Source organism: Vespa velutina, chromosome 3 (assembly GCF_912470025.1).
Source record: "Vespa velutina chromosome 3, iVesVel2.1, whole genome shotgun sequence".
In the NCBI taxonomy this organism is placed as follows: domain Eukaryota; kingdom Metazoa; phylum Arthropoda; class Insecta; order Hymenoptera; family Vespidae; genus Vespa; species Vespa velutina.
This window is the reverse complement of record NC_062190.1, coordinates 9,158,684-9,172,066: the sequence shown is the minus strand read 5'-3', so window position 1 is coordinate 9,172,066 and position 13,383 is coordinate 9,158,684. Positions and strand designations below refer to the sequence as shown.

The 13,383-nt window shown below is 27.9% G+C and overlaps 1 protein-coding gene across 1 annotated transcript in view; it reads left to right on the top strand.

Moving 5' to 3' along the window:
* LOC124947645 (phosphatidylinositol 4-phosphate 5-kinase type-1 alpha-like) overlaps nucleotides 1-13,383 on the top strand; it is a 29,110-nt gene that overhangs the window by 13,863 nt on the left and 1,864 nt on the right. Inside the window, exons 11-13 of the mRNA XM_047490092.1 lie at nucleotides 475-710; nucleotides 1,193-1,407; nucleotides 5,857-5,957. Coding sequence (XP_047346048.1) covers nucleotides 475-710; nucleotides 1,193-1,407; nucleotides 5,857-5,957 — 552 coding nt within the window. The remainder of the gene's footprint in view (nucleotides 1-474; nucleotides 711-1,192; nucleotides 1,408-5,856; nucleotides 5,958-13,383) is intronic.

Here is a 13,383-nt window from a genome sequence, read left to right as displayed (position 1 = left end):
TTTTTTTCTTTTTTTCTTTTTTTCCAAAAAAAAGCTTTCGATCGTTTTACACGAACGATTTCTTGTACGATTGAAGAAAGAAAGAAAGAAAAAACAAAAAAAAAAAAGAGAGAAAAAAAATTCACTCGGAATTTTATTGATACCCATAATCCTTATGATTTCACGATCACCTATCTGCTTTCGATTAAAAAAAAAAAAAAAAAAAAAAAAAAAAACGTCAAAATCTAATTCTAATCTTCATCCCCTTCCACCAATCCCTCTTTTACCGCCCGACGTTCACTGAAAATATTCCCAAAATATTTTCAAGAGAAAATAATTCAACCACGTCGCTCACAAATGCTCCCGTTTAGAGAGGGCAGCTAGGAAAGAAAAAAAAAAGAAAAAAAAAATTAGAAAAGTTGAAAAAAGAAAAGGGGGGGAGGGAAAAAAACCAAGATGACCGTGGAGAATAGCAGAATATTCAGTATTCATTAGCCGCTAATTGTAGTTGCGCTTTTTGTAGGTGGCACCCTTCCCTCTACCTGTTCCACCCCGCCCCCGCCTTTTGACGATGCAGTCCGCTCGAACGACCAGACATTGGCTTCCGGTGGTCACCTACAGCAAGCTGTTACTACAAGTATACTTACCAGCAGTCTGAGCAGTGCCCATTCCAAGCAAAACAAGGTCGTCCATCATGTTACTCTTACTAAAACCAGTCAGGATGCTGTGAGGTAAGAAATTTTATTCAGAGTATTAAGGAACTGATTTTTTTTTCTTCTTTTTTCTCTTTTTATATATATATATATATATATATATATATATATATATATATATACATATTAGGTTGGTGTAAAAATAATTGCGCGTATTGCGTATTGATTAAAATAATACTAATTAAATGAAATTAAATGAAATTATTAATAATTATATTAACTTAAATATTAATTAATTTAATATTATCATATATATATATATATATATATATATATATTTTACATTTTTGTTATGTAATATAATATTATATCAATATTATAGTTAATATTGATATAATATATAGAAAATAAACACTCTATATATATAGTATATATACTATATATATATATATATATATATATATATATATCATATTATTACATATTAAATTGCTATTTATATATATATATATATATATGTGCATATGAATAATAAACGTAAACGTAATCTTTGTTCTTAGTATATCGGACGTACACTTGGAGAGTAGCGGAAGTGGTAGTGGTGGTAGCGGTGGTAGGGAGACAAAATCATCTCTGAGCGTTGAAAGTGGTGGTAGCAGTCGTGGTGGTGGAGGTTTAACGTGGACACCACCAGCAGGTAGTGCCGAGGGATCAACCCCAACGTGGACCGAAGGGACTCCATCATTCACCGAAAGTTCTAGCAGCGGTGACATAGGTAAGTTCATCTACGCCCTCAACATCTACTACAAATCATGAAGATGGTCTCCTACTTTCGTCAACAACTACTACGTCGTCTTCTCCTTACTTTCTCCTCGTCATCGTCGTCATCGTCATCGTCGTCGTCTTCTTCTTCTTCTTCTTCTTCTTCTTCTTCTTCTTCTTCTACTTCTTCTTCTTCTTCTTCTTCTTCTTCTTCTTCTTCTTCTTCTTCTTCTTCTTCTTCTACTACTTCTTTTATTACTTCTTCTTCTACTTATTCTTATTCTCCTCATCTTTTTTATCATCTTTTTTTTTTCTTCTATTTCTAAACATGAATTTCTCTCTGATAAGGAGATGACGGTTAAATCGATTAATGATAATAGAATATCGACGAGAAAATGTTTACGATTGATCCGAGGATTATATTTCGTTTTAATAAATACTCGTGTCACGTTAGTTATATTTAATTTCAATTAGAAATCGTCTCCCTTTTTTCTTTTATTTTGCTTTGCTTTCTTGTTCTTTTTTTTTTTTTTTTTTTTTTTTCATCTCCTCTTAAATCGTGCAAAATCATTTTAATACAAGTGGAATTAATGTCAACATCAAACTCTTGCCACGAATTCTGTCATTTGATTTGAAAGAAAGTATAATTATTATTATATAGTTAATTATGATTTTTATTATTATTATTTTTATTATTTTTATTATTATTAAAATATTCTTTGATATACACATAGATATTATCAAACTCGTGACACGTTCGTTCGTTGTTCCTCCCATCGAATTTAGGAAGGCTTATCTCGATCGATATCTTAAATAAAATTAATTCTGTTTAGTAATAATAATAATAATAATAGTAATAATAATAATAATAATAATGATAATGATAATAAAGAAGAAGAAAAATAATAACACAGCGATTAGAAAAAAAGAAAAAAAAACGCTTGGCTCGAAGTAAAATAAAAAGCTTAACCCTTCGAGTAAATCCATCGACAAATTCAATCTACGTTCAATCTTTCTTTGCTGGCCGATAAAATTTCTAAGTACACTTATTGTCAATCGCTTTCTAATTTTTTTTTTTTTTTTTTTTTTTTTTAACATACTCGAAGTGTTATGTTTTTAGGTAAATAAAAAAAAAAAGAAAAGAAAAACTTACTAGATTTTACTGCCAAATAGAGTTAACTCTAACTGTCAATTATAATGACAGATTAGAATTCAAAAAGAAAAAGAAAAAAAAAGAAAGGAATCAATCGTAACGTTGCATACACATCACGAATACTCAATATATTAGAATTCTTTGTTGTTAATTTTTTTTTATTTTATTATTATTATTTTTTTTTTTTATTATCTTTTTTAACATATATACACACATTTATATATATAATTTTTTTTTTTTTTTTTTTTTCTTTCTTTTTTTTTCCTAAACAAAAGTGAGTTTAAACAAGAGCCGTCTAAATGTTATGCATCACCATTGCCTTTGATTCTCTCTTTATAATTGCAGGTATCATTAGCCTGGATAATTTCGTAACTCGTTCTAATCGTAGGAGAAACTGTTAAGTTAATATACTTACTTTTTTAAAATAGCAGGAGAGAGAGAGAGAGAGAGAGAGAGAGAGAGAGAGAGAGAACGAGAAAATGGGAGAGAATGAAAAAATGAGAAAATGAGAGAGAGAGAGAGAGAGAGAGAATGAAAGAATGAGAAGGATTTGAAAAATCGTAAGAGATAAAAAAAAAACGAACAGAAACATGAGCAACATCAACCGCCTCTCCAACCCTCGTCGAATAAAAAAAAAAAAAAAAAAAAAAAAAAAAAAAAAAAAAAAAGAAACAAAAATGCAGATAAAAAAGAATCAAAGAGAAGAAGAAAAATCTCCCTTCCCTCCCCTTCCTCCGAAAAAAAAAAAATACATAAAAAGAAGTATAACTCAGTGCCTAAAAATCTAATCTCTATTATATTGTCTATATGTTGTAAATTGTATATCAAAGTTATCGTCCGTAGATTTTTGCGAGGAGAAAACATATTTAATTCACATAAACACCCACCCTTCGTGAACACCCCGTGTGATCGAATTAATACATTAAATGGACGTTCATTTAACTGCCACATCAAGAGCGTCTATCTTTTGAGAATGATTGTAACAATGTTTTTGCGGTGCGAGTTTATTTGACCTTATGTTTGATTAGGAAAAAAAAAAAAAAAAAAAAAAGAAAGAAAGAAAGAAGAAAAGAAAATATTTAAAAAAAAAAAAAAAAAAAAAAAAGAAAAAAGAAAAAAGTATATATATTCGTTCACGTGAAAAAAAAATTTAGAACTTTGAAACATTTCGAATATTTTCTATTCGATGGACGCTCTCGAAATCATACTCGAGAGTAATATTGATATGAATAGAAGAAAAAAATATATATATACATATATATATATATATATAAAATAAAAAATAAATAATCATAATAACGATATTACTAGTAATAATAATAATAATAATAATAATAATAATAATAATAATAATAATAATAATAATAATAATAATAATAATAATAAACGATTTAAATCGAGTTTGAGGTGTACTGACACGATTTTAACAATACATACGATATACAATATAATACAAATACAATACAATATAAAACATACTTACGTTAAATTATCGTATATCCTTCATTAGCCCTGTCTAGCTTATTTCTGATTGATTAATCAATATTTTGTGTGTGTGTGTGTGTGTGTGTGTGTGTGTGTTGTGTATGTTTGTGTGTGTTTGTTCGTGTACGCATCTCAAAGTATATATTTGATCTATTTTCTTTCTACGACTATAATGAGTGCGACAATAAAGTAAAAATTTACGAAGAGAAAAGGATAAAAAAAAAAAAAAAGATTGCAAATTAAAATTACAACGACAACAAAAAAGAAAAATGAAAGAAACAATGGACACGAAAAAGAAAGACAGAGAGAGAGAGAAAAAGAGAGAGAGAGAGAGAGAGAGAGAGGGAGAGAAAATGAAAGGTCAATTGATCGACACTCTCTCATTCTTTCTCTTTCTCTCTCTCTTTCTCTCTCTCTCTCTCTCTCTTTTTCTCTTTCTCTCTCTATTTCTCAGTCTATCTCTTTTTAGTTGATAAATCCTCTTTAATAACGTACGAGTGGACTAAAAGTTTCTAAGCAGGCCAAATTTGATTAGATGATTTTTAAAATTAATTAATTATATCTCTTTCCATGACAATTCACGCTTGCAATTAATCGGACAATTTTAATCAAGCTAATCCTGTAACTTTACAATCTTAAATAAAATATTCTCCAAATATATCCATGAGTGTCAGAAAATAAAATTAATTAATTTTGAAAATCGTTGAAAAACCTTTGACCTATTTACAGAGCTTTGGCCCAACCCTGTACATTTTTTAATTTTTCTTTTCTTCGATTTTTTTTCTTTCTTTTCTTCCTTTTCTTTTTATTTATCTTCTTCTTCTTCTTCTTCTTCTTCTTCTTCTTCTTCTTCCCTTTGTTGATCTATCGTTATCTGTCTATTTTATCTGTTCCTTTTTCTTTTCTTTTCTTTTCTTTTCTTTTTTCTTCTTTTTTTTTTTTTTTTTTTTTTTTTCCCCTTTGTACATACCTTCGTCCATTCTGTATAGTTTTCATGTTTTACCCTAATCGAGCAATCTATCGTCGCTTAGGATCGACCACGAGTTTAGAGATAAGTTTTACCACGATATTCACTATTTTTTCTATTATTACGCTAATTATGCCTTTTAAGCACATCACTTTTTTTATTAAGTCTTCTTATATCACACACGCTTGACTCCATTCACGTTTTAGAGCTGAGAACACAAACACGCGTATACACGAATATATATATATATATATATATATATACACATACATACACACACACGCGCGCACACGCGTGTTCGTGTTCACTGACACTTTAACAACACCAATGCTAGGAACGCACTATCTTTTTCTTCGTTTCAATGCATTTTTTTTTTCTTCTCTTTTTTTTTCTTTCTTTTTTTTTCTAACATTTCTTTGTACTATCGAGGTAATTGTTGAACAAAACTTATTTCGTCATTTATATTTTCATATAATTTGATTTGACATTTATTTATTGATTGATAATAATTGACAAATTATATGTAATAATTTATCAATTGTATATGTTGGATAACATTTAAAAATTATTATATAAAAAATTATTGTATTTAATTGATTGTTATATTGATTATAATCGATAATTAATTATTTATTATTGGGAAAAAGAAAAATAAGGATAATTATTTTTGATCTTTTGTTCGATAAAATCCTCGAAAGTAATGATTTAAGCTTAAATTTAGAGAACGGCTAGATTGGACTCGACTATTTTTGCCAACACGATCGCTAAATAGATCTTCGCATAAGAGGCTAAATACAACAGGTCTGTTAGGCCTGGCACCGTCTTTTTGCACCTATTATGATTGACGATAATTTTAGGATGTCCAACTACGCCAATCAGAGGGAGTCAACGTTCCGAAGATGGTGGAAGAATCGCAGCGACCGTTGAAGAGGCACTAGCCAGTCTCACCACCGAAATGGTAAGTTCAACCCCGTTATACTGAGATCTATCGATCCATCGATCGATCATATATATATATATATATATATATATATATATATATTTGTTTGTTTTGTTTTTTTTTATCTTCCTCTTCTTCTTCTTCTACTTCTTCTTCTTCTTCTTCGATCACGATGATCATTCGTTGCGATCGTTTCTTCTTCGTTTACGAGTCGTAAAAATAATCAAAGAAATTTCTTTCGTTCACGAAATAATGAAATTAATTATATTAATTAAATGAATTTTATACAAATTTAATCGTACATATTAAGTTTTATTTATTTCTAAATTTCAATCGATTTATTCTTATATATTTCGAGGAAAAAAAAACAATAATACTTGCATATTTAAAATTTATACATATATTTATATATACATATATATATATATATATATATATATATGTGTGTGTGTGCGTGTATAAATATATGTTTTATAATTTTGTAATTAAATAATTTATTTAGCAATTGAAATTATATAAATATACAACGTAATCGTGATCTATTATCCCTCGTACAAATCTTTATATCTTTCGAGTTTATTATTACGAATTTAATTGTAAAATGTGATAGAATTTAGTTTAAAATAATTTATTCGTTAAAATCATTTGTAAATATGACGAAATTATTTGTTTGACTCGGACATAGAAAAAACGATCGACAAAATCGAATAGAAAATTTCCTTTAAACGCCCGCCCGCCCCCACCCCACCCCACCCCCCGCCCTCCCCACAACCATCACCACCACTACCACCACCACCATCCTCCCTGAAGAAACTAACCCATCAAATGCTATATCCATCATTCAATCGAGTGGCCGAGGGTTTATCATAGCTAGCTAAAGAAAAAAAAAAAAAAAAAAAAAGAAAAAAAAAATATTTCCCGTCAAAATAAATAACCATAATACGTGTATGTGTATAGTTTGTGTGTGCTTCCTCGAAGACGTCGGTGTCGTGAAAAATATTTGTTCTTTTTGTTTGTTTCTTTTTTTTTTTTTTTTTTTTTTTTTTTTTCCTTTCTTTTTCTCTTTCTTTTTTCTTCTATAGTCATCGTCGTCTCGAGGAAGCGATCATCAATGATCCTCATAAATCATTCTGTGATATTCCTGATATTAAAATAATTTCCTTTAAATATATCCCACTGATGTCGTTTCCTATTCTGGCTAAATGCTATCTCGATATCGAGCAACACGAGGACCGTTCCAAAGTATCACCGACAAATTATTTTTATTTGTCTAATTAATTATTAATTGATCGATTAATAAATCGTTTTTTATATTTCAAGAAATATATATATATATATAAAATATATATGCTTTATTTATTTTTTTTTTTTTTTTTTTTTTTTTTTTTTTTAAGAAACATTAAATGCCGTTTCATTTATGTGAATGCTTACTAAACGTACATGAAAATACTGACGCACATTCCACGTACACAATACATAATACACAAACACATACGTGCGCGCGAGTATACACATGACAAACATAAGTCTTCTTCGTATTCTCTTCGATTTGAAATGTCTTTAAGTATATCAGCGTATCAGTCCGAATACCTTGCATACCAAAAACATCGTCACACCGTGTATTTACTTTACATACATACGTACGAACGATGTTTTACGAGTAGATAAACAAAAAGAACATGAGACCTTGAAGAACTCGCGACGGCATTCGGCGATTCTATTCGGAAAGATATTTTTTTCTTCTCTTATTCTTTTTTTTTTTTTTGTTTTTTTGTTTTTTCTTTTTTTCTCCTTTTTTGTTCTCTTTTCTTTCTGTCAGACTTACAAAGAGAGAGAAAAAATAAAGAAAATAGTCTGTTTGTATTAATTTTAATCCGATTTGGAATTTTTGTTCGACGTTTTTTTCATCTAAAATAATATTAAAATTCCAATACAATTTGATAAATAAAATTTTTTTATTGAAAAAAAGAAAATTCTAAACAATGACATTATTATTATTATTATTATTATTATTATTATTATTATTATTATTATTATATAATTTATATATGATAGTAATAAAAAAAAAGCAATTATTAAGTAGTATGTAATAATAATATGAAAAGGTATTATAAAAAATTATTAAAAAAAATGATTAAAAAAATATTAATAATAATAACAACAACAATAATAATAATAATAATAAATAGAAATTAAATGAACACATTGAAATAAAATAACATTAAGTATGTAGTACAATTTTTATACTACGTTATATATTTTTAAATTATAAATAATTTAATTCGAATCACGAAGGATTAAACGACGAACAAAAAAGAAAGATAAAAACAAAAAACGAAAAAAAAAAAAAAAAAGAGAAGGACTTTGGAACGATCCGAGTTGCGAAGAGGGTAGGGGGAGGGAGGGGAAGGGGCCTAGGGAAAAAAGAAATTATAATTTTTCTCTGAAAGCTTGCTTTTTTCTTTCTTTTTTTTTTTTCTTCTTCTTCTTCTTCTTCTCTCTTTTTCTCTTTCTCTCTATTTCTCATCACAGATTTTTCTTTTTATCGAACAAATCAGGAAATTCTACAGCGCGAGTGAACGTACGCTGTTTACGACTCGTCGTCGTCCATCTCCTCTTCGTCTTCTTCTTCTTCTTCTTCTTCTAAAAAATTCTGTCTATCAGTATTCTCTCCCTCTCTCTCTCTCTCTCTCTCTCTCTCTCTCTCTCTCTCTCTATCTCTCTATCTCTCTCTCCCTCTCTTTCACTCTCTCTCTCTCTTTCTCTCTTTCTCTCTCTCCCTCTCTGTCTCTCTCTCTGTTCTACATACATACGTCATCATGTGTTCAACGTGTATGTATATCGAGTGATGATCCGTGGACTATAATGATCGAACTGCGACGAATCATCGACGAGTAAGAAGAGACTCGTAAAAAAAAAAGGTAAAAAGATTTTAACAACGAAAGGAAGAAAGAACGTTTGAAATGAAAAAAAAAAAAAGGAAGAAAATTATGAATTAAAGAAAAAAGAATTGAGAGAGAAAGAGAGGGAGTGGATGGGAGAGAGGAACAGACAGAGAGTAAGAGAGAGAGAGAGAGAGACAGAGAAGAGAGACAACGGAAAGGAAAAGAGAGAAATTGAAACAAAAAAGAAAGAACAGAAAAATAAAAAAAAGAATAGAAAAAAATACTCTATCCATTTGAGGTTCGATCGAAATTTTTTTATTATTTTCGTTTTTTTTTTCTTTTTTTTATTTTTTTTTTTTTTTTTTTATATGTGTATGTATATATATATATATTTTTTTTCTCTCTCTCTCTCTCTCTCTTTTTTATACTTTTTAAATAACTCGAATAAAATTCATCTTTGTTTCTGTCCTTTTTTTTATTCCTAACGATCCGACATGTTTGAACCCCTTTCTTTTCTTTTTTTTTTTTTTTATTTATTTATTTAGTTTTCTTTTATTTATTTATTCTTGAAATTTCGAGAGAGAGAGAGAGAGAGAGAGAGAGAGAGAGAGAGAAAGAGAGAGAGAGAGAGAGAGTAGTTAATTTTTCGTACGGGAGGAAAAACTATCAATAGATTGTTCGAGTGTCAAAGCATTTTTCATTATATATATATATATATGTATATATGTATAATTGTTTTTTTCTACGTATATATATATATATAGGGTGGATCAAAAATTCTCTGTAAATGAATCAAATTATTTCCAATATCATTTTTCTCACAAAAGATGATATTAAAAATAAATAACACTTTTTCAAGGACTGTTCAGGCCAATTTTGTTTATAGATCGTAAAAGCTATATAATGCTTTGTCTTGTTAAATTGCAAACCTAATAAGATTTTTTAATATCTTTTAGAAAATTTTTGCCACTCTTAAAAACTTATGGTCCATACTCTAAATGATTAATTTCTTTTTTATTTTATTTTTTCTTTTTTTCTTGTTTTTCTTTTTTTATATATATATATATATATATACATATATAAGAAGAAGAAATTCAATCGACACTCGTATTTGTTGATAGCGAACTTCGAGAGGTACGAAAAATTGACATTGTTTCAGCGAATAAATAAATTTCAATTCTTCGTAAAATTATGTCAAACGTTAATTAAATACGAACACACACACGCACACACACATATACACAAATATATATGCATATAATATGCAGACATATTTAAAAACATGCAAAAAAATTGATCGTGATGATCGTCGGCCTATTATAGTAACGTAGAAAATCGTGCGATCTTCGTCTCGTCAAAAAAAAAAAAAAAAAAAAAAAAAAAAAAAAACAACAAGAAAGAAAGAAAGAAAAAAGAGTCTTAAATAAAAATAAATATAATATATGCCTATTAAACAGCGAGAAGATAAAAGGGAAAATAAAAAAAGAAAAAGGAAAAGAGACGAACGAATAAGAAAAAAAAAAAAAAAAAAAAGGAAAGAAAGAAAGAAAATAACAATATTGGAAAAATAAGAAACGAATGCGAATCGATCTGTAAATATCAAACACTTAACGTAACACTTGTGAGTTTGATCGGTCTTTATAATGGTATCAACAAAATCAATATATATATATATATAATAATATATATATATATATATGTGTGTATATAAGTGGAATAAATCCCTTTTGATTTCTTAATTTTTTATTAAATAGTGTATCTACGTAATTAATATCTCTCACTTTATATATACATATACATATATATATATACATATATATATATATGTGTGTGTGTGTGTGTGTGTGTGTGTGTGTGTGTGTGTGTGTATGTATGTCTCATGTTATGCCTGTACCTTTCACTGTATATGTAATTAAATCTGTTCGTACGTGCACGTTCTCACGTCACATCACACACATACACATTCACTTACTCACTCACTCACTCAATCATAAGCACACTCACCTACTCACGATAAGCAATTGATGACAATTAATGCGATCCTGTATAATACATATTGATAAAACTTAGCAGTGTAGGTGAAAAGAAATCATATGTGAAAATAATAATAATTATAATAATAATAATAATGATGATGATGATGATGATGATGATGATGATGATGATGATGATGATGATGATGATGATGGTGGTGGTGAAGATGGTAGTGGTGAATAAAGGGAATGAATATTTCAGTGCCGTATTATATAAGCAAAACTGAAAAGAAGTGTAATCGTCAAGTCGTTATTGTCATATTATTAATATTATTACTATATTATCATTATTATTATTATTATTATTATTATTATTATTATTATTATTATTATTATTATTATTATTATTAAAACGTAATTACAAGTAATACGGCTAGTCGTCCTCGACGAATGTTCCGCGTTAGAAAAGAAAAGAAAAAAAAATGAGAAAGAAAGGAAGAAAGAAAAAGTCAAAGAAAAAACATTGGAATAAGGCCAAAATGTTGTTCAAACGATACGTATTAATATTGTATATAATATATGAACACGTATACAGGGTGGACGAAAAGTTTCTAGGTGGGTCAAAAGGGTGGCTCGTAGGTTCTGTTTTTTAAATATGAATTATTATTATTATTATTATTATTATTATTATTATTATTATTATTATTATTATTATTATTATTATTATTATTATTATTATTCGAAGCTCTTTTAGATCAATTCCTTTCTTTTCTTTTTTTTTTTTTTGATTACTTAAGAACTAACCTTTTAGACTCGCCTACGATGACTTTTCAAACCATTCTATATTGTATATTAAAATTTATCCATATGTCAGTGTCGAACGCTTTGCCGAGAGAATTTGTAGTTGTCCTTGGCGATTTAAAAAAAAAAAAAAAAGAAAAAAAAAAGAAAATGATTACAATGATAATAAAAGTCTAGTCGCATTCGTAATAAAAAAAAAAATCTCTCGATTTGTGGAACCACCAGAGATGAAGCTTTACTTTAAGAGGCGGTGGAGGAGGGTGGAAGAAAAAGAAAAAATAAATGAAGAAATAGAAAAATCGTTTTGCCAATATTATTTTCTTTTTTTCTTTTTTTCTTTTTTTCTTTTCTTTTTTTTTTTTTTTTTTTTTTTTTTTCATACAATATAACATACACATATAATGTACATATACACACACACACACACATATATATATATATATATGTATGTATGTATATATGTATGTATGTATATATGTATGTATTGTATGTCGTTGTAGTATATCGTAAAAAATTCTCTGGAGGAACTTGAAATACGAGAGGGAATTAAAAAAGAAAAAAAAAAAACAAAAAACTGAACTAAACTTCGAGTTCGTTAATGGTTAGTCGCTTTTTCAACGGTCATAAAGAAACAAAATAATACAAATATTCTACGTGCTAAAAAAAAAAAAAATAAAAATAAAATAAAATAAAATAAATTGTGTGTATGTATGTGTTTCGTAATGATGTTGATTGTGGTGGAAAAGGAGGAGTTTTATATATATATATATAAAACTCACGTATATAAGCTTTAAAACGATTCGTAGCTTTGTTAAATTCTCTTCGACGTTTTATCTCGTTAGGCTAATATTAATAAACTCCAAAATCAAATCTCTCTCTCTCTCTCTCTTTCTCTCTTCTCTTATTGTTAGATAAAAAGAGAGAAAAAGAGAGAGTGAGAGAGAGAGAGAGAGAGAGAGAGAGGGAGAGAGAAAGAGATAGAGAGTTTTCAAAGGCCATAATATTTTTTTATCGAACGATAGCAAACGTAATTTGTCTGGTCGTCGATGTAGAAAAAAGAAAAAAAAGAGAAAAAAGAAAAAAAAGAAAGAAAGAAACAAAAATGAAAAAGAAATGAAACAAACAAAGAAAAGAGAGAAACAAAAACTGATCGTTTGAGTTTCTATGTTTTTTTTTTTTTTTCTTTTTTTTTTTTCTCTTTTTTTTTTTTTTTTTTTTGTTTTTTTTTTATACATATATATATTTTTTATTTTTTCTATTTGTTATATTTAAATTAATTAGTCAATTAGGTTTATTTACATCGTGTAATCGTATAATTGGCGAAAAAGAAATTGTGCGATCGATTAAAATGATCTAAATAAGTTTTTCTACGATGAAAAATGTTTTTTCTTGTCAACGTGGCTGTCTCTACGATTAATTATAAAATTCGATTAATTTTTATCGATCGTTATTGTACTCGATAAAAATGGAAGGTTAAAGAAAAAAAAAAAAAAAAGGAAAAAATAAAAAAAAAAATAATATTAATAGTAATAACAATAATACATCGAATAACGATATTAAAAATTTAATCGATAATCGATCGATCGATCGTACGGTCTCGATCGATTAATAGCAACTATACGTACATTATTATTATCTCATTCGAAATAATTCCCTGTAATAACTTATTATATTTTCGATGATCGTTCCGAAAGCATTAAACCGGCATGTTCTTCTTCTACTTCTTCTTCTTCTTCTTCTTCTTCTTTTTTACTTCTTTCCCCCTTTGCCCCCACCCCCACACCC